The sequence below is a fragment of the Festucalex cinctus genome, chromosome 1 (genome assembly GCF_051991245.1).
Source record: "Festucalex cinctus isolate MCC-2025b chromosome 1, RoL_Fcin_1.0, whole genome shotgun sequence".
NCBI classification, from domain to species: Eukaryota; Metazoa; Chordata; class Actinopteri; order Syngnathiformes; family Syngnathidae; genus Festucalex; species Festucalex cinctus.
This window is the reverse complement of record NC_135411.1, coordinates 36,791,514-36,812,613: the sequence shown is the minus strand read 5'-3', so window position 1 is coordinate 36,812,613 and position 21,100 is coordinate 36,791,514. Positions and strand designations below refer to the sequence as shown.

At 37.4% G+C, this 21,100-nt stretch overlaps 3 protein-coding genes across 4 annotated transcripts; 1 reads left to right on the top strand and 2 right to left on the bottom strand.

Moving 5' to 3' along the window:
* Nucleotides 1-206: 206 nt before the first annotated feature.
* On the bottom strand, nucleotides 207-3,385 carry LOC144026669 (uncharacterized). Of its 2 annotated transcripts, XM_077533570.1 has the most exons (3): nucleotides 2,878-3,385; nucleotides 658-1,797; nucleotides 207-571 (listed from the first exon to the last, which is right to left on the bottom strand). In XM_077533570.1, the coding sequence occupies exons 1-3, from the start codon at nucleotides 2,999-3,001 to the stop codon at nucleotides 564-566; spliced, it is 1,272 nt and encodes a 423-aa protein (XP_077389696.1). In that variant the 5' UTR covers nucleotides 3,002-3,385; the 3' UTR covers nucleotides 207-563. The 2 variants fall into 2 exon arrangements, with proteins under 2 accessions (XP_077389696.1, XP_077389686.1); XM_077533560.1 differs by having other exon boundaries at nucleotides 207-1,797; nucleotides 2,878-3,384.
* Nucleotides 3,386-4,388: 1,003 nt separating this feature from the next.
* On the top strand, nucleotides 4,389-8,488 carry LOC144026661 (uncharacterized). The gene is made up of 2 exons (XM_077533533.1): nucleotides 4,389-4,743; nucleotides 6,135-8,488. Exons 1-2 carry the CDS (start codon nucleotides 4,713-4,715, stop codon nucleotides 7,538-7,540), a joined length of 1,437 nt encoding a protein of 478 aa, XP_077389659.1. The 5' UTR covers nucleotides 4,389-4,712; the 3' UTR covers nucleotides 7,541-8,488.
* A 7,617-nt stretch (nucleotides 8,489-16,105) lies between these two features.
* LOC144026652 (uncharacterized) lies at nucleotides 16,106-19,741 on the bottom strand. The gene is made up of 2 exons (XM_077533524.1): nucleotides 19,239-19,741; nucleotides 16,106-18,542 (listed from the first exon to the last, which is right to left on the bottom strand). Exons 1-2 carry the CDS (start codon nucleotides 19,360-19,362, stop codon nucleotides 17,128-17,130), a joined length of 1,539 nt encoding a protein of 512 aa, XP_077389650.1. The 5' UTR covers nucleotides 19,363-19,741; the 3' UTR covers nucleotides 16,106-17,127.
* Between the last annotated feature and the right edge of the window lie 1,359 nt (nucleotides 19,742-21,100).

Sequence of the window (21,100 nt, the reverse complement as noted above, 5' to 3'; positions counted from 1 at the left end):
GCCAGCACAGTAAAGCGTGGTATCATCTGCAAATGAGACATTTTTCTAGAATTTTTTAGAATCGTGCTAGGTATTTCATATTATTTGACATGCACATCAAAAAAAAACATCAGACAAAGCAAAGGTATTTCAACAAGTGTTTTAGTACAAGTGCTAAAACTTGTTCACAGGAAGCTTTTTTTTTTATAAAAAAGTGCATGAAATACAAGTCATAGTCATTAGTTTTGCAATTAAACATTATGACTTCTTATTCATCTAGATCATTTTCATTCTCAGGGCATTGAATCAATCACGATCAATCACACAGCTGTTGCAAATGCCTTGGGCTTGTGCTGTCCTGGCCTCCTGTCTACTGCCATAGTGAATGAACTGAGGAACACTCAATGGAAGAGAAGGAGCACTCTTTTGAGGATAAAAAGGAACATTCTTGAGAGAGGACAGGTGGTTTAAGAGGAGTGAGAGAGGGCCATCTTTCATATCAACCATGATGGCATCATTGAAGCCTACCTGATTGAGAGCCAAAGCGTCACGGTCTTCTACATAGCAGTCCAGTAGCAAGCCATTCAATGCACTGAGAATGAAATGACCAGCAAGGTTGAGTACAAGCATGCTCCTCGGACGGCGGGCGAGATATTCATCGATCACTGCCATTCTCACCAACACACTTGTGTCTCTTAGCAGTATCCCTCCAAGAGAATCGTTGGCTACAGACTGAGCAGGCAAAAGGTTTCTCACCAGTGTGGGTTCTTGTGTGAGTTAATAAGTGTCCCTTCTGAGAGAATCTTTGACCACAAACAGTGCAGGAAAAGGGTTTCTCTCCAGTGTGTTTTCTTGAGTGACTTATTAAGTATCTCTTCTGAGCAAATCGTTGACCACATACTGAGCAGGAGAAAGGTTTCTCTCCAGTGTGCGTTTTTGTGTGTGTTGTCAAATAACTTACACAAGCAAATTGTTTACCGCAAACTGAGCAGGTATAAGGTTTCTCTTCTGTGTGTTTTCTTAAGTGCCTTCTTAAGCTTCCCTTCTGACTGAATCTTTCATCACAAATTGAGCAGGGAAAAGGTTTCTCTCCGGTGTGACTCAACATGTGCCTTTTCAGATGAGAATTGTAGAGAAAAGTTTTGCAACAGTGAGAACATTTCCAGCGTTTGCTGTCAGTGTGACCCGTCATATCACCTTCAGCTTGTTCATCATCATCAGTATCACTGTTAGGAGAGTATGATGTTGGGTCAGCACTATCGGCCAGTGGAGGTATGAGGCCGTCTGCTTTTGATCCTCCACCACCCGTTATGTGTTGATTTGAGCTGCAACTGCTTGGAGGTTCCGCCCCACTGCTCTCCTCACTTAGAACGTCATTTTCATCTTCGCTTGTCAGAAGGTCACCAGTCAATGGAACCTTGATGATTTCCTCCTCCTCTTCCACTTTAATTTTCAGGAATTCTTCCTCCTCTTTTTTAATGCAAGGAGAGTGCGGTTCCCCTTCATTTTTAATGTCCATGGACCCTCCATATTGTTCTTCCTCTTTGATGTGTGGTACCTTATCTTTCTCCTCTTTAATGTGGTGGGACTTTTTGTCCTCTTCCACTTTCATTTGTATGAACCCTTCCTCATCTTTTTCTACGCAAAAGGAGTGTGGTTCCTCTTCCTTATTAATGTGGGAGGACTCTCCACACTGCTCTTCCTCTTGGATGTGTTCTAAGTCATACTTCTCCTCTTTGTTGTGATGGGACTTTTTGTCTTCTTCCTCTTTAATGTATGGAGGCTCTGGCTGCTCAGTATGAAGCACTTTACTGAAACCTGCAAGGCACAAGAAGACAAAGACACATGAGCTAAATCTCATTTGTCTCAATGCAGCCTGCTTAGTCCTCCATTTTATTTACATCAGTGCCTCCCACCAGAGAGCCCTTCGAGGTGACGAGATGAGACGTGCTCAGAGCAAAGAGACAAACACAATTATAGAAATGTACTTCAACTATCGCAAAACACAGAACACCTCAGAGAAGAGAGGATATATATTGTTACGAGCTGTAAGCATAACTTGATAGCTAATTGCAAGCTGTAGTGGTAGAAATGAGGCGAGACAAATGCGACAGACGATTGAACGTTGGTCACACTGGCCAACGTCGGGCTGGTGTATTCATCCACACAAGTCAGTGGATTTGGGTAAAAAAAATAAATAAATAAAAAAGTGCACCAAGCAACCACCTCAGGTGTTCCTTGGTGAATCAGACCAAAATGTAATGTCAGTATATAGCTCACAATGCAACAAAGTGAGCAGACGCATCAATGAATGAATTACCCGTGAGAACTGCGCTGTACTGCAACCAGTTTACACTTGTGCAAAGAGGAGGAGAGCAACATTAGAGATGCCATTTGGACTATAAATTCTGCACAGGCTGTCATCTCTTCCTGCTTCGAGATCATGAGGCGCATGAGATACGAAGCCCGGAGTCGCCCGAGTCCTGTGAACTGCTGAACGATCTGGTATGCTTAAGCTCTCAAAGATGGAGGAGTGAGGTTTTGATTGATGGTATCTTGATTGTGAACAGACTTGGATACTGTATGCAGAAATATACTGAAGACAGAGATACAACAGACTATATTTAATATATTAAAGGCAAAGCAAATTATGACGGCCCTTGCATCATTTATTGCCAAGGATTCGTTCCGTCATGGAAAATGAAGGTTTTGAGCTCTGCTGTAAACATATATATATATATATATATATATATATATATATATATATATATATATATATATATATATATATATATATATATATATATATATATATATATATATATATATATATGTAATACATGTACATGTGCGCGTGTTTGTTTGAATAAGTAAAAGGGGGGGGGGGGGTGTACAAACTTGCTGTGGGTAACACTCGGGACTTCTTGCAATCCGCATTCAGTGGTTGACGTTGTCGCTCGTTGTCCTCTTTCGCTCCATAATAAGGTCCCTTCTCGTAATCCGCTGTCCTCCTTGCACACATCTTCACAAGACAATCACAACACTTCCACGCTCACACTTGATCTCCGCTGGGTATTGTGTTGATCACAAACGCGTCTGCGTAAAGCTAAGCTACAGGCCGAGAAGCTTCCACTCGCACCGCGACAACTTAAACCGATTTAATTTAATACTGGTTTTGTCCAGTAAAGTAGTGGTTGACGTAGGAAGTACTAAATCGATGATTCGTGCGTGTACTTGTACGTTCGGTGCAAACTCATGCAGAAAGAAACGCCTGTGGTTGATGTGCGGAGGTAGCTCCGCAGGCTACGATGTACGGCAACTTCACTTGGACAAACTGTGAAAATCCAAAACGGAAACTGTGTGAGAATATCCACTTCAAATAAGATGTATATAACTGAACGCGTTCATGGGATTTGTTTACCTAGTACAAGATTACGTTTCGCTACTCGGTTTAGTCTGTCGCGCGATTGCTTGTGATCAACGTTTGTCCTCGCGGCGTTGCAGTAAGAATATCATCCCCAGCCACTCGTTTTTTTGTTGTTGTTGTTTTTTTATATAACTTTATTTAAGAAGTTCAATTCACAGCGACAAAAAATAAAATAAAAAAATCACACATTCCATTTATGAACAGAAAACAACGCTAGGGGGATACAAAATTACATTAAAAAATACATTGTGTACAAAACATACTCAACATAAGCAGAAAGCTGTTATTTTAAGTAAAAATAAAATAAATAACAATCAAAACCAACGTACAGATAGATTATCTCTATCAAACTATCGTCCACAAAACTAGACTATAATGCAACAATGCCGTGGGGTGATAAGGTAATCTTTATGAAAAAAAATAAATAAATACATAAATAAATAAATAAATAAATAAATAAATAAAGCACTTTAGTTTGGTCTTACTAGAAGATTGGGAGTGACATTCTTTAACTACAAATGTACATGTTCATAACAAGGACGACATCAAACCCGGTTGGAATTTAAAACGCAAATATCACCGAGAATTTTAGCATCATCCCCAAATCGGCGTATTGGCATATTCCGACAAAATCACAGGAAAAAGAAGAGTAGGTTACTATGGCTACTGTCACTAATCCAAACATAAAATATTATTATTAACCAATTTTCTGATGTTTATAGTGAATGCCCTTGTCGAGAATATGAAATATGAGACAGAAAAAAAGCTAGCTAAACTTGTTAGAGAAAATGTGTTTTTAAACATTGTATTCTACAAAAGAAGCCAGGAAATAAGTGTTAGGAATATGATTTTCTTTCTATATCTCAGACAAGCAAAGCTGATAGAGAGGGTACAATCCACACCACACTCCTAAACAGGAGGTGGCGGAAATGCATCATTACGTTGTTTGCTAACGGCCAAAGAAATTACAAGAAGAAGAAGGGTACGACAACTACTATACAGTCACAGGAGCAAGAAACGACTACGACGAGGGGCAAATACGCATCGCGCTTCGCCAAATTTCATTGTGATTTGTATTCTAGTTATCGTGCTAAACCTCGACTTGGGAAGTCCACTTTGATGCACTGGACTAAAACATAATTTGTTGAATTTCGTGTCCACTTAAAGTATTTTGGGCCTAGCATGTCTTAGCTTAGCCTGCTAAGATGCTAACAACGAGACGCGTCTGTGATCAACACGCCACAAGTACGAAGAGGAACTGTGGAGCAAAAGAGGACAACGACAACTAGTGTGCGTCATTTGCAAGATGAAGCCAAGATTTGTGGTTCACAGAGCAGGTTGGGTCACTTACTATCACTTGTTGAGGATATACTTTAATTACATTATGCCGTCTGTCTGTCTCCTCTTATTGAAAAGCATTGGACTTTGGATCGTTGTAATTCGATTTGTGAGGATTATTTTGATTTGAAAATGTGATGAAATGCCGTTTGACAATACACCGTTTGTTTTCAACGTACTGCGGAATTATCAGAAATGCCTGGATGTGAGGAAATGTCAGGTATCGGCAAAAAGTACACACGAGTAATTTTGATAAATATACAAAATAAATAGCGTGGCGCTGACAAATTGTGACAATTAATCCCTGTGAAACTACACGTTACTTTAATTAATTAACGCTGATTTAACTTCATTCAACTACTCCTTTTACACCAACAAGCCAAAGAAGTTTGAATTCCTGGTACCAGGAGTTCCTGGTATTAAAAGCTATGTGTGGCATATTTAGTTTGCATTCACATACTGCGGAGAACAATATAGCGTTGCGCATCATTTAATTTGAAACTTTTGGGGTGTCCTAATTACGGCCATTCGTTTTTAGCAGCTCACAGCACAAACTAAAAATAACATTTGACCAGTGTTGGTAATAGCGGTGTTTAAACTAGCTTTAACCAAATTATTCGCAAACAGAGCTATTCAAGTCATCTGGTGAAAATAATTATGTTTTTAATATCGCAATATATATCGCAGACAATAAAAAAATCGCAATGTCAGTTTTTTCCAATATCGTGCAGCCCTACATAATACCTAGGGCTAGGTTCAAAATATCGATATATCGATATCGTATCGATATGCCTTTTCATATCCCAATATCGATACATAAAACCATGTATTGATATATCGACCCCACCCCCAACACACACACACGCACACACGACACATCCAACACACACAAACAAATGCTTCCGAGCTCATGTCACTTACACGGAGGAAGCCAGTATCAATCATCTCCCCACCCAGCCCCTCCCCTTAACCACCACGGGAACATTTGCACAAAAACAACAATGTGAATGTCGTGAGTGTCAGTGTTTTTTGTCACTTTTTTTACACAGCCTGTACTGTGGTTGTAATTGATTTAAATAATTAGTTATTGTTTTTATAAGGCCATTTTAAATAAAACAGAGTATTAAAGTAACTGCAATGTATGTAATTTTTTAATGTAAATACTCCTATTTTTACTAATACATTAAATTACAGAAAGAAGTTTCTACTATTTGCAGCACTGGTACTTTTGACTAAAACAGGTGCTGCATGAATTCCTCCAATGAATCGAAAATCGTTGCGAATCGAATCGAATCGGGCCCTTGTCAATCAAATCGAATTGATCCTGGAAATCTGAATCGATACCCAGCCCTAATAATACCATATGTATTTGTTTTCTTGTGTCATGCAGACATCAGTGAAGATGTTTGTCCTGAGTGGCAGGACTCGGAGCCCTTTCACATTAAAGAGGAAGAAGAGGACGAAGAGGTCACCCACTTTAAAGAGGAAGAGGAGGAGCAGTCTCCTTACATCAAAAAAGAAGTGGAGGTGGAGCCAGAGCACCCCAACATGGAGGAGAAAGGAGACAAGCACCCTTATATCAAAGAGGAGGAGGAGGAGTTGCCATCAACTTGTGTCCATTTGAATAGTGACGATGACTGTTCAAATGAGGCGAGCAGAGGGGTGGAGCTTCCAAGTCGCAGCTCATATCAAGCCATGACGACAGGTGATGGAGACCACCAGGGAGGATCACAAGCAGACGACCTCTTGGCTCCACTGTCAGATAGTGACGACACATTGTCACATGGTGATAAGGAGGAGGAGTCTGAACGTGATATGACATCTCACACCGACAAACGCTGGAAATGTTCTCACTGTGGGAAAGCTTATGTTTATAAGAGTTGTTTCAGACAACACATGAGAATACACACTAGCGAGAATCCTTTTGTCTGCTCAGTTTGTGGCAAAAGATTCTTAGAAAAGGGGAGCTTAACAAAACACACGAGAACACACACTGGTGAGAAACCTTTTGCCTGCACGGATTGTAGCCAAAGATTCTCTCGAAAGGGAAGCTTAAGAAGGCACACAAGAACCCACACTGGTGAGAAACCTTTTGCCTGTTCAGTTTGTGATCAACGATTCTCTCAGAAGGGAAGCTTAAGGAAGCACACAATAATTCACACTGGTGACAAACCTTTTGCTTGTTCAGTCTGTGACCAAAGATTCTCTCAGAAGGGAAACTTAATTAATCATACAAGAACCCACACTGGTGAAAAACCTTTTGTCTGTTCATATTGTGACCAAAAATTCTATGAGAAGGGTAGCTTAACAAGGCACACAAGAACCCACACTGGTGAAAAACCATTTACCTGCACAGATTGTGGCCAAAGATTCTCTGAGAAGGGAAGCTTAACAAAACACACAAGAACCCACACTGGCGAGAAACCTTTTACCTGCACCGATTGTGGCCAAAGATTCTCTCGGAAGGGACACTTAAGGACTCACACAAGAACCCACACTGGTGAGAAACCTTTTGCCTGTTCAGTTTGTGGTGACAGATTCTCTTGGAAAGGAAGCTTAAATTATCACACAAGAACCCACACTGGTGAGAAACCTTTTGTCTGCTTAGTTTGTGGCCAACGATTCTCTGACAAGAGCATTTTATTAAGACACACAAGAACACACACTGGTGAGAAACCTTTTGACTGTTCAGTTTGTAGGCAAAGATTTTCCCAGAAGTATAATGTCAAGAGACACAAGTGTGCTGGTGAAGAACGTAGTAATGAAGAAGGTTTAAATGAAAATGTAAAGGTTTGATCCCTCAAATATTTACTAAGATAATTATTAACAAAAAAAAAAAAAAAAGTATGATTCTATGTCTCATCTTTTATTTGATGTTGTACTTTTTGTGTTTTCTAAAAGCCTGTTGTGGCCAAGTGTTGAAGATTAGCTAGTTTAGCTTCACGGTTTACTCAGCTAGCGTAGCTGCATCTGACGGATAAAAGTAAACATCGTTGATCTGTCGCCTATCTTCTTCCAGTTTGAATTGTCTTTGACCTGGTTTCATTCAAATGATCATCCTTGAATCCAAATGTAATCGTCTTGGGTGGCACTTTCCCAATGAGTTAGTCTCAGCCCTCATTTGTGGCCGGGGCATGCTGGTGGCTGTTGTGGTGTCGTGGCAAGCACAACACAAAAAATAATTAACTTGCCTTTGAAATAGAGAATAACATTTCTGGAAAAATTGCATGTGAAGGCGAGGAGGCTCAATGGAAAATTGTGGAATGACATAGATTGAATGACATAGAATGAGCTCAATATGTTTAAATTGGAATTGAGGTGAATATGTAAAAAAAAAAAAAAGTAATTAAGGATCAGATAAACAGTTTAAATTTGGAATTGTTTGAATCAGTCAAAAAAAAAATGCAGAAATTGGAGGGCAATGACAAATGGCAATTTTTTTGGTGTTTATTTTGAACCACACTAAGGAAGATGCAAGCTGATAGGCGCAATCACAGTTGAAAAGTCAGGGCTCGGTACGCATCTGAACATTGGTAGAGCATGCATGATGTAGAAAAAGCTTTGATATTAACATTTTAAACTCCACGATGCATCTGACGGATTCAATTTACAAAAGGGAATAGGAAGAAGGAAGACGTGAAACAGTTATCTCGTCCTACCCTGTGTTCCTTGTATGTTTAACTATGTCATCTGTAAATATAACCTCTTTGTTGTCTAATAAACTCAGAATGACTGATGCTCACAGTGAAATGTATTCTTTCGAGAGGCTCTCATTACTTCTGACTGAGATCATGGCTTAAATCACTCATGTTTTTCGTGAAAATTGCATTGAAGTTGGCCGTAACAGAAGAAACGTAAGATAGCGCTCCTTACTTTTTGAAGTACTTTTTTTTTTTTTTTTTTTTTTTACGTAGTTTGCTCTCAGTGCAGTACTTTTGAGTTTTCTAAATGACTTTATGACTTTACCAGTGCAAAAGATGGCAAACAAATGCTCAGTCCAACGCTCATACGAAAAACATTGCTCACAGGTAGACTTAATGCAAAAAAACTGTAATATGCTCACCGTCTGTAATTCCAGACAGAGTAGCGACATCAGCCGACGCGTTATTTTTGGAAGAATCCTTCACCCATCCATTTTCTTGACCACTTATTCCTCACAAGGGTCGCGGGGGGTGCTGGCGCCTATCTCAGCTGGCTCTGGGCAGTAGGCGGGGGACACCCTGAACTGGTTGCTAGCCAATCGCAAGGCACACAGAAACAAACAACCATCCACACTCACAACTTAGCACACCTCAGGACAATTCGGAGTGCCCAATTAACCTGCCATACATGTCTTTGGAATGTGGGAGGAGACCGGAGAAGACCGATGCAGGCACGGGGAGAACATGCAAACTCCACCCAGGAAGGTCCGAGCCTGGACTCGAACCTGAGTCCTCAGAACTGGGAGGCAGACGTGCTAACAACCCCTCCACCGTGCCGCCCCTGGAAGAATCCTCTTCCAAAATACGTTCCAGGTGTGAACATTTCAACGGTTCAATATCAAAACACAGTGTGGAACAGCTTAAATGTTGGTTGACATGTAGAGACCTCAAAGTGGGCAAAAAGAAAGCAGTTTTAGTATGAAGGTAAGATTTATTGTACAACCATAGCTCGCAATCCGGTGCTAGCTAGCTCATCTTGTGTTGCTAAATGTCACGAAAACTGAACACATTGAAGACACGACTTCTATTTCAAGATTTGAAGCCTACACCTTTGGACTGTGACTTTCTCTCCAGAATGTATATTTCCTTTGGGCCATTGTCTTGTCATAGCTGAAACAGTGTACAATAACTTGTCCCGGCACTTCCCCTACTTAATGTTTTCAAAAACTACCTGTATACTTAAACTAAGATATATTAAACACGACACCCTTTCATAAGATGTTAGTTCATGATTATATTTTTGCAGTTTTTATTTTAAAATCTGTCTGAAAATTTTTCATGCCTGGGACAGCAGCAGAAAAAAACACTTGTGACTCCTAGTGGAGACTTCTTTGACTACAAGTTGTCATTTCTACTACTGGTACAAATCACTTTACAGATACAAATTTAGACGTTTTTTCTACAGTTACACAATTTTTTTCTACAGGTAAAAAAAAAAACATTCTACAGGTGCATTTTTTTTTTTTTTACAGGTACTTTTTTATTTTTTTTTATTTTTTACAGGTACAAATCATAACTTTTACAGATACGAATTTATGCTTTTTTCGGCAGGTACAATTTCTATGGGTTTTTTTTTTAAGTTACTTTTGCACCATATTTACCTTCATAATACACACAAACAGTTTTCGCAGCAAAGGTAAGATGAGCATGCTAATTAGACAATGTGTAGGCTCAAGTCTGCACCTCAAGGCTGTAATCAAGTGTATAACATTGTACTGTAGTAAATGTGTGTCAACCAAAGCCTGATTTATGAAGAAGATCCATACTTTTAAAATGCTGTGTTTTGACTTCACATGTTTTATACATACTATAGCACATTTGTTGTCATTTTGACCCAAGGTGATGCACTCCCAACACCTGTGAGAAGCTCCTCTCAAACCCTGGCCAATCAGTCATCTGGAGCTATATGCTCATTGCACCTGTATAGGAGAATCATGTACACATGTTGCTACTATGCCATTTAAACTGTGTGGGTCTCCAGCTCAAATCTACTCAAGAAGAATCGTGGTTTTGTTCATTCTGCACCAATAACATATGTAATGTTTTGGTTAAAGGTTACTTTGAATTGATCAGTCAACTGTCAAAAATAACATTTTATGGAAGAACAAGTTAGAAGTCTATTTAAAAGAAAAAGTCCATTTATTTCAGCACTCTTGAAAGTGCACGTCACATTCAGGGATTGCGTTACCCTGTTCAGCATGCTGTGCTTTACCAGTCTGGTCTTAAACAGCAACATCGGCTGACAGCTTAGCCTCATTGAGAATACAGAGTGATTCAAAACATGCGCCAAGATCATCACATGATATTTCTAAAATGAAAAACTCTAGCCTGGACACGTGTTGTACATTTCTTCAAGTTTTTATTTCATGTTTTACAAGTGCTCAATGTGGCCACTACCGGCAACACAGACATCAAGCCGATAAGGGAGAAATAAGGGAATGAGAGAAATTTGGCTTGGTGTTGACATTGAGCACTTTTAAAACATGAAATAACAAACTTGAAGGTATGTTGTGTCCAAACTAGAGTTTTTCGTTTATGAAATACTGCATGATGATTTGGGCATATTTTTTTTTAATCACTCTGTATAATGGCCTCCAACTGCTTGGCTGCAGTCTCAGATTCCTGCTGCATACGAACAAACTTCCTTTGCTGCACACGTTTACACTGTCTTTCAGACCATGCACTGTCCATTGGATTGATTTCAGCGTGCCCTCGACGTAAAGATGAAGCCCACTCAACATCACTTTCCATCATCTCATAAATTGGCTGAGCTGCAATCACATTAGATGATATAAAACAGTATGTCCAGTATCATCCTTATTATGAGTGAGCAGTGTTGGAGAGCAATGAAGCATCACAAACCAGAAAAGCAAAACACGTTTCTCAGTAAATACATGACAACACGTAAATGTAAGAAAATAATAAAATAACACATACCAAGTGCTCTTTAAATTTGGCAGGCAAAAAATGTTGATAAAAAGAGCCTTTTTAATGAAGTGATTAATCGTGATTAATCAAAATTCTAAAATGTGATTCATCTGATTTAAAAAAAAATTAAACGTTTGACAGCTCTAACAGAACGCATGTTTAATTAATGTATCAAGTCGTGAAAAATTAAAACTGTAACCTCAGCGAGCTCATTCCAACCTGCTGCTCCCAACATGGACCTGCAGAAGTGTCACCAGGAACAAATGTCATCACTAGGAAAATGTGAAGGCGCAAGCAACCAAATCATCGTTTCTGGAAACATCATAAAAACTCATATAGTTTGTACAAGGTAGACTTTGGCCGCTTGTCCGTGCAGTACGTCTGGCAAGGGTCCACGCTTGTACAAACGTGATTTGATTTCGAGGATCGAGGACAGAGGATGGTCAAACTATAGAATGTTCCATCTAATGGTTGAGTGAGAAGCGAGTCCTCCCATTGGCTCGCTCAACCCTGACTGGTGTGGATGATGTGGGAGAAAGTCATCTCCTCCTCAGCAACAAATCAACTTGAGCACACCTCTTGAATACAAAAAAAAGGCAGGCAGCCGCCAGGAGGAAGATGATAGCCCAGAATCCTGTAAACTGTACAATTAATGAACTTTGGAACATAAAAATAAACAAAATGCCCAAAGCCTATGTGAGTCTTTTATTTTTTATGTGTTCTTGTTGAAGAATAACACGAGCACACAAATGGATGTTGGCGATAATTGGCGGCATAATGTCGACCTTGAGAATAACAGATAAAGAATATATTCATATCTGGTGGCTGGTATAAACCGAAACTTCCTAAATCACAATTTGTAATAATAATAATAATAATGCATCAGATTTCTATAGCGCTTTTTTTCTGGACACTCAAAGACACATTACAATGGATAGATTATTCATGAACACACACACACACATTCGCACTCTGGTGGCGGTAAACTACATAATTAGCCACAGCTGCACTGGGGTAGGTTGACCGAAGCTTGGTCGCCAGTGTGCGCCTACGGCCCGGCCCCTCCGACCAATACCAATCATTCACATTTATGGGCACATTTACCTTTATAATAATAATAAATAAATAAATAAATAAATAAAAAAAAAAAAAAAAAAAAAAAATCTATATTATTGGTCAGTCCACTCGTGTAACGTTTTGTTTTAAAACAAATTATTGACCAAATCAAAAGTGTAGCCCACTCCCTTTGAAGATGCAATGGTTGAACAAACATGCCGTTTTTTTGAGTCTACTGAAAAGTGATGATTTTGAAGGTACAAAGTTTTGCCCCGAAGCCAGCAATAAATATAAAACGAGAGAGAGAGAGAGAGAGAGAGAGAGAGAGAGAGAGAGAGAGAGAGAGAGAGAGAGAGAGAGAGAGAGAGAGAGAGAGAGAGAGAGAGAGAGAGAGAGAGAGAGAGAGAGAGAGAGAGAGAGAGAGAGAGAGAGAGAGAGAGAGAGAGATTTAGTTAAGGCAACTGAGAACAGATTATCATTTGCGATGACAGCAGATTAAAACAATGCAAAGGAAAATTTAACTGCACTGACAAGACACGGTACAGTGCAAATTATGTGGTTACATTACAAAACGTCCATTTTTTTCCCCAGGATCACATATGCTAGTTTCCATCTTGCACTACAGCAGTGTTTCTCCATTCCGGTCCTCAGGCCCCCCAAGCCAGCCTGTTTTCCACGACTCCTAATTGCAACGCAGGTGAGGATCGTTATCAGGCTTCTCCTGAGCTGGCTGATTAGCTGTCATTAGAATCAGCTGCATTGGGAATTGGGAGACATGGAAAACAGGCTTGCTAGGGGGGCCTGAGGACCGGAATTAAAAATGAAAGCAGCACGGGAATGAGGAGATATTGCCTACCTAAAATACGACAAGCTTATAATTCATCCCCGTACAAGCACACCCAGACACTTGCACCAACACAACTCATCAATAAAATGAAGGAAGACACAGTACACTTGATGACGACTTTTGACAAATACTAGAATGGAAAATCTATACCCAAACACAAAAAAATTACAAATATTTGATTATACGGAACATAAGACATCTGATCCAGAAAATGGCATTGATCCAGATAAATTTTTATGTAGTAACAACTATGACCTTGCCTGCGAGTACCACACTGATGAGCAATTCAATGTAAATGTAAGTAAGGATTTTCGTGCATTCTCAATCATACATTTTAATAGTAGAAGTCTATATAAAAACTTTACAGAAATTAAAAAATGCTTGAGTAAAATAAATAAATTCCAAATTATAGCCATATCAGAGACATGGCTTGATAATGAGAAAATAAGCGATATAGAAATGGAAGGATATGAATTGTTTACAATGAATAGGGAAAACAGAAGAGGAGGAGGAGTTGCAATATATGTTGATAAGGTTTTCAAATGTAGTAAAATTGAACATTTAACTACTACTGTGGATAATGTAATGGAATGTGTAACTATTGAAGTTCACATAAAAAATATATCAAACGTAATTATAAGTTGTATATATAGGACACCAGGATCATGTCTTGATACATTTAACGATAAGTTAACAGATATCCTTAGTTATACAAATGATAAAAAATTGCGAATATTGTGTGGTGATTTTAACATTGATTTATTAAATCCTAATGGACATCAGAAGACAACTGATTTTATAAATATGATGTATAGTAATAGTTTATTTCCTGTTATTATAAAACCTAGTAGAATAACAATCGATACAGCTACACTAATTGATAATATATTCACAAATAAAATTGACCTTAAAATAGAAAGTGGACTCCTTATTAACGATATAAGTGATCACCTCCCGATCTTTGCAATTTTTTATGATTATTTTGATAAAAAAATGAAGCCGACTACTTACACATTTGAAACTAGAGTAAGAACAACACGCTCCATGGCTGCCTTTAAGTTGGATTTAGAGAAACACAACTGGTCTGAGGTTTATTCAAATAACGATCCTGATATTGCATATAGTGAATTTCAGTCAACCATTATTTCTTTATATAATAAACATTGTCCATCAATTAAAATTACAAGAAAGTATAAAGGTCCAAATAAGACATGGATGACGAAGGGAATACAGAATGCATGCAAAAAGAAAAATAATTTATATAAAAGATTTATTAAATTGAGAACTGTGGAAGCTGAAACAAAGTACAAGATCTATAAAAATAAATTAGCAAATATTATTCGAATAAGAAAGAAAGATTATTACCATGAATTATTAGAACAGAATAAAAGCAATACACAAGAAATATGGAAAACACTAAATCATGTAATTAAAAAAAGTTCTAAAAAAACAAATTTTCCACAATATTTTATAAAAGATAACGATATGGTAATTGATGAAATTTCTGACATAGCTAATAATTTTAATGAATATCTAGTTAACGTGGGCAGTAACTTGGCAAACAAAATCCCAGAGCCAAGAAACAAACGTGAAATAGATAAGAACATTGTAAATAATTCATCCACAATGTTTCTTAATGATGTTAATGATATAGAAGTATTAAATGTTGTGAAAACATTAAAAAATAAAAAGTCTACTGACTGTCTTAACATTGATATGACATTAGTTAAAAGTATTATGAAATATATTGTACAACCTTTTACATATATTTGTAATTTATCATTTAAAACTGGTATATTTCCATCAAAAATGAAGATAGCCAAAGTCATTCCTGTTCATAAAAGTGGAGAAAGACACACGTTTAATAACTACAGACCAATATCATTGTTGCCACAGTTCTCAAAAATTCTAGAAAAATTATTTTCATATAGACTCGATAATTTTATTGAGAAACATAAGCTCTTAAGTGAAACCCAATATGGGTTTAGAGAAAAACGGACCACCTCAATGGCAGTCATGGAGCTTGTAGAAGCAATATCTACCGAAATAGATAATAAAAAATTTACTGTTGGGATTTTTATGGATTTAAAAAAAGCTTTTGATACTATAGATCATTCTATATTAATGAATAAATTAAATAAATATGGAATAAGAGGTTTAGCTTATAAGTGGATGAAAAGTTATTTGGAAAATAGATATCAGTATGTGCAGTTTAATAATGTACAATCAGAACACATGAAGATCACTCATGGAGTTCCCCAAGGGTCTGTGCTTGGCCCTAAATTATTTATACTGTACATAAATGATATTTGCTATGTCTCAAAAATATTGAAAAGTGTCTTATTTGCTGATGATACAACTTTCTATTGTTCAGGAGAAAACCTGAAGCAGCTTCTGACTACTGTGGAGTATGAATTGAATATAATAAAAAAAATGGTTTGATGTAAATAAATTATCATTGAATTTAAATAAAACCAAGTTCATAGTTTTTGGCACTAGACAAATCACTCATCAAGTTAAAATTATGGTGAATTCAATTGAAATAGAAAGGGTGAATGAAAATAAATTCCTTGGAGTTATTATCGATGATAAATTATGTTGGAAGCCACACATAGAAAATGTTAAAAGGAAAATGTCAAAAATCATCGGGATACTCTATAAAAGTAAGGATGTTTTAAACATGAAATCATTATATATATTATATAGTTCATTATTATTACCATATTTGACCTATTGTGTAGAATTATGGGGAATGGCATATAAAACAAATACTAACACCGTTTTCAAATTGCAAAAGAAAGCTATAAGAATTATTAATGGATCAAAATATACAGAACCAACACATCCACTATTTATTAAATTAAATGCAATGAAATTTTATGACTTGGTGGATTTTAAAATAGCACAAATAATGTATAAAGTTTATAACAATTTACTCTGCCACAGTACTCAGAAGTTATTTGAAATTAGACACAGTCCTTATGATATAAGGGGTACAAGTGTGTACAAAAAACCCAAAATAAGAACAAATATTAAGCAAAGGTGTGTATCTGTAAAAGGTGTTGATCTGTGGAATCATCTGGAAATTGCTCTGAAAAATTGTGACTCAATGCTGGAGTTTAAAAAAATGTTTAAAAGTAAAGTTCAAAAAAATTATCTATGTCAGACCAGAATATGAAAAATGTACATGTATGTGTAAATGATCTAGATAGGTATTATGGTATATGTTTAGTAAATTTATGTATATATGTTTTTGGTAAATGTGAATATGTTAAGTGCACTTGTGTATATGTATGTATGTATATGTGTATATGTATATATATATATATAACTTGGATTATATATATCATTTATTATTATTATTTTTTTTTTATTTTTTTTTTTTTTAATAATTAGTCAATTAAAATTGTATTAATAATGAAATAAGTTTAAATATATTGAGTAAAAGGGGTAGGACTAGATAAGTTTTTAACTTCTTCCTACTCCCTTTTGAACATGTAAGTTATGATTGATTGAATGATTATTTTATTGGGATTTTCTTCTCTTTTGATTGTTGTTGTTTTCTGTTTTATTTCTGCTGTTCATCTGTTTATATGTTCAAATAAATGTACAAAGAATTGAGAAACATTGTTTGCCTATTTAATATGCACATGACAAAAACATTGGACAAAGCAATTCTTGCCTGTGTTTTAGCATGCATGCTAATTCTCAACACCCACAGGAAGCCATTAAGTCACGAGTTTCAAGAATATCATTAATCCAGGCCTTTTCATTCTCAGGTCTTTGAATCAATCACAACTGAACGTCGTGGTTGTCTTTGAAGATGACATGATGGATGACAGGCGAAACCATCATTGATCACCGCTATTCTCACCACCACACTTATGCGTCTTAACCTTTCCCTTCTGAGAGAATGTTTTGCTACAAACGAAGCAGGAAAATGGTTTCTCCCCAGTGTGTGTTCTTCTGTGACTTTTTAAGGTTCCCTTCTGAGAGAAACTTTGACCACAAACTGTGCAGGAGTAAGGTTTCTCTCCGGTGTGTCGTCTTGTGTGTGTGGTCAAATGACTCCTATGAATGAATCCTTGACCACAAACTGAGCAGGCAAAAGGTTTCTCACCAGTGTGTGTTCTCTCGTGTATTTTTAAGGTTCCGTTCTGAGAGAATCTTTTGCCACAAACTGAACAGCAAAAAGGTTTCTCGCCGGTGTGTGTTCTTGTGTGTGTTGTCAGCTGACCCTTTGTACAGAATCTTTTACCACACACTGAGCAGGCGAAGGGTTTATGGCCATTGTGTGTTCTTGCATGTATTTTTAAGCACTGGTTCTCAGAGAATTTTTGACCACAAACTGAGCAGGAAAAGGGTCTCTCTCCTGTGTGTTTTCTTGTATGTCTTGATAAGTTTCTCTTTTCAGAGAATTTTTCATCACAAACTGAGCAGGTGAAAGGTTTCTCTCCAGTGTGTTTTCTTGTGTGACTTGATAAGTTTCTCTTTTCAGAAAATCTTTGACCACAAACCAAGCAGGCAAAAGGTTTCTCACCAGTGTGTTTTCTTGTGTGATTTCTTAAGCTTCCCTTCTGTGTGAACCTTTCACCACAAACGGAGCAGACAAAAGGTTTCTCTCCAGTGTGTTTTCTTGTGTGGTTTCTTAAGCTTTTCTTTTGTGTAAATCTTTTACCACAAACTGAGCAGATGAAAGGTTTCTCTCCAGTGTGCACTCTCATATGCCTTTTCATTTGAGACTTGAAGACAAAACTTTTCCCACATTGAGAACATTTCCAGTGTTTGTTGTCAGTGTGACATGTCATACCATATTTAGAATGTTCATCATCATCATCATCATCATCATCATCAGGGAAGTGTGATGTTGTGTCGTCACTATCTGATAGTGGAGCTATGAGGCCATCTGCTTGGGTTGGTCCAAAGTGGTCTTCATCTTCTGTTATGTGTTTACTTGAGCCACTGTTGCTTGAAGGCTCCGGCCCTCTGCTCTCCTCACTTGGACTGTCATCTTCCTCTTCACTCTTCAAAGGAACACCAGTCAATCGAACCTTGATGATTTCCTCTTGCTCTTCCTCTTTAATGTGTAGGAACTCTTCCTCCTCTTTTTTTATGTAAGTGTACCATGACTCCTCTTCGTTAAAGTGGGAGGATCCTTCAGGTAGAAACACTTCCCCCTCTTCTTTGATGTGAGGTTCATTGTCCTGTTCTTTAATGTATGGAGAGTCTGGGTCCTGCTGTCCGAGATGAAGTTCTGCACAAACGTCTGCAAGACACAAGAAAACAAATCGCACTTGTTTACTTTTAGAGCTCCTTAGTACTCAATGCTGTTTTCATGTTAATGCAAATTCAACCTGGGACATACTGTAGTGTAGTCTCTCACAAAGACAATCTGTTTTTGCACCCACATATGATGACAGACAGTGTACATGACTGAGCGTGTCACTGTGTCTCAACCAATAAAAAGGCATAATTTGGATGATGTCAATACTTCTGGTTCAGGATTGGCTCTTAGCTAACCAAACACAATCGCAAGTTGATTTGCATGATGTTCATGTTAAAAATGTTACATATAAGGTTTGTAAGTATACAACATGTTACAGGAAAAACTCTCCTGGTGTCCATTGTAACAAATAAGAACATTAGATAACCCCAGTTTTTTCCCCATGTTGTTCTTATGTGGGAAATGAGTCAAAATCAGTAAAAATAAAATAAAATAAAATAAAATAAAATAAAATAAAATAAAATAAAATAAAATAAAATAAAATAAAATAAAATACATTTTCTCAGAAGAAAAAAAATCGGGTCTAAAGGGGTTTAAAAAAAAAATGCAGGGCTCTATTGGTCGCAGAATAGAGACTGGCCCCTTGGCTATATTTAATGTAAGGTCAATTATCACAAGAACATTGTTGAAAATTGGGAAGTTTTTCTCTTGATAAGTGAGAGTAATAAAAGACCAAACCTGCTGTGTGTAAAGCAACTCGATGCTTCTTGCGAACAGCATCCAGTAGTTGACGTTCACACCCGTTGACCTCTTTTCCTCCACAAAGTTCCTCCTGGTACTCTTCTATCCTTCTTGCACACATTCTCACGTGACAATCATCTCACATTGGATGCTGAGCTGAGCGACGTGTTGATCACAAACGCGTCTCTTTGTTAGCGGCTAGCAAGCTAAACCGGGCGGAGAAGCTTAAACACATACGACTTATGAAGAATAATGAATAATGTTTTTGTCCAGTAATGTAGTAATGGGATTGCTGCATCGAAGAATCAGTACGTTCGATAGAAATTCAAGAAAACATAGTGGAGTAGAGTAGTAGTGGTTGGTGTGCGGAGGTACGTCTGTAGCCGACAATGTACGGCAATTCCACTTGGACAACTTTTTGTGTTAACACGTTGGGCGTTCAAACATACAGTAAGAAATAATTATTAGTCATGGCAGACAAGTTGGCTTTTAGATTAATTGAACGTGTTAAATGAAATGTTGGTAAATATACGGGAGCTCATTTTAAATGTCCCCCCCTTTTTGTTTGCTTCTTCTCGAGCCTCGCCTTCCTGACACAAGGTTTGTCCCAGTGGCATTGCCGTATGTTATTAGCTACGGCGCTACCCCGTCTTTTTTTTTTTTTTTTTTTTTTTTTTCAAAAATACTGTAGCTACTACTATTTATTTAGCATCGAACATATTGAAAACTCGACGCGCCACGCCCATCAATAATTCACTTGACAGCATGCGTTTAATCTTCGTGTTTTTTTAAACCGTTTTAAATCGTCTCGGTGCACGTTGAAGCTTCTCGGCCTTGCTGATCTTAGTTTAGATTAGCTTGCTAACCGCTAACAAAAAGACGACTTGGGATGCACACATCGCTCAGCAGAGCTCAAGTGTGGGCGTAAAGTGTTGTGATTATCGTGTGAAATGTGCACAAAAGGACAGCAGAGTACGAGGAGAAACTTTGTGACTCAAAAGAGAACGAGCAACAACGGCGACTACTGGACGCTGTTTGCAAGAAGCAACCTCAAGATGTGCCGCACAGAGCAGGTTTGCTCACGACTTAAACGCACCTTATTTTACCACTCACTTTCTGGTATTAACCAAATTACTTTTATTTTATTTTATTTTATTTTATTTTATTTTATTTTATTTTATTTTATTTTATTTTATTTTATTTTATTTTAATTTATTTATTTATTTATTTATTTATTTATTTATTTATTTATTTAATTAACCCAGACCTTCAGCTAGAAAATAAGCTTCTATTTTAAGTGGCGCGGCCATTTTAGACTAAAGGTAGTGCAGGTGGGGTTTTGGAACTTTGGGAGCCGATATCAAGCGTCTAAAAAATAGACATTTTACGTAAGGATAGGATCTGGCCATCGGCGCAGATTGTGGGACACCGCCATTATGATTGCACTATTCAATAGCACAAACAGAAAATTTGCAAGTTGCACCATTATGTTTTAACACCACCTACAGTTACTATCCATTTTTTTCTAAAAGCGTACCATGATGATATTGTAAAACTCATAGGAAATATAAAACAAAAACTTAAGTATCTTCTTTTTTGTTGTTGTTGTTAATTGTTAAATGTGGAGCTGTGTGTACAGTATGCATGGTTCACTGTCTTACCATTCTTGATAAATATTTTTTTGTCTCACCCCCCCCCCCCCCCATTGAGTCGTTCACACATGTGGCTAGTTGATAACCTCAGATTCCCAACATGAGAATTTACTTGACCAAACCAAATATATGTTTATATTCATGTGTCCTGTAGTATCAGTGAGGATGATTGTGCTGAGCAGCAGGAGCCAGAGTCCTTTCACGTTA

Coding starts and splice junctions, on each gene's coding strand:
- LOC144026661 (XM_077533533.1), top strand. CDS start 4,713: ATGAAGCCAAGATTTGTGGTTCACAGAGCAG. Junction 4,744..6,134: donor ATTTGTGGTTCACAGAGCAG/GTTGGGTCACTT, acceptor TGTGTCATGCAG/ACATCAGTGAAGATGTTTGT.
- LOC144026669 (XM_077533560.1), bottom strand. CDS start 3,001: ATGTGTGCAAGGAGGACAGCGGATTACGAGAAGGGACCTTATTATGGA. Junction 1,798..2,877: donor CCGAGTGTTACCCACAGCAA/GTTTGTACACCC, acceptor TGTGCCTTGCAG/GTTTCAGTAAAGTGCTTCAT.
- LOC144026652 (XM_077533524.1), bottom strand. CDS start 19,362: ATGTGTGCAAGAAGGATAGAAGAGTACCAGGAGGAACTTTGTGGAGGA. Junction 18,543..19,238: donor AGTTGCTTTACACACAGCAG/GTTTGGTCTTTT, acceptor TGTGTCTTGCAG/ACGTTTGTGCAGAACTTCAT.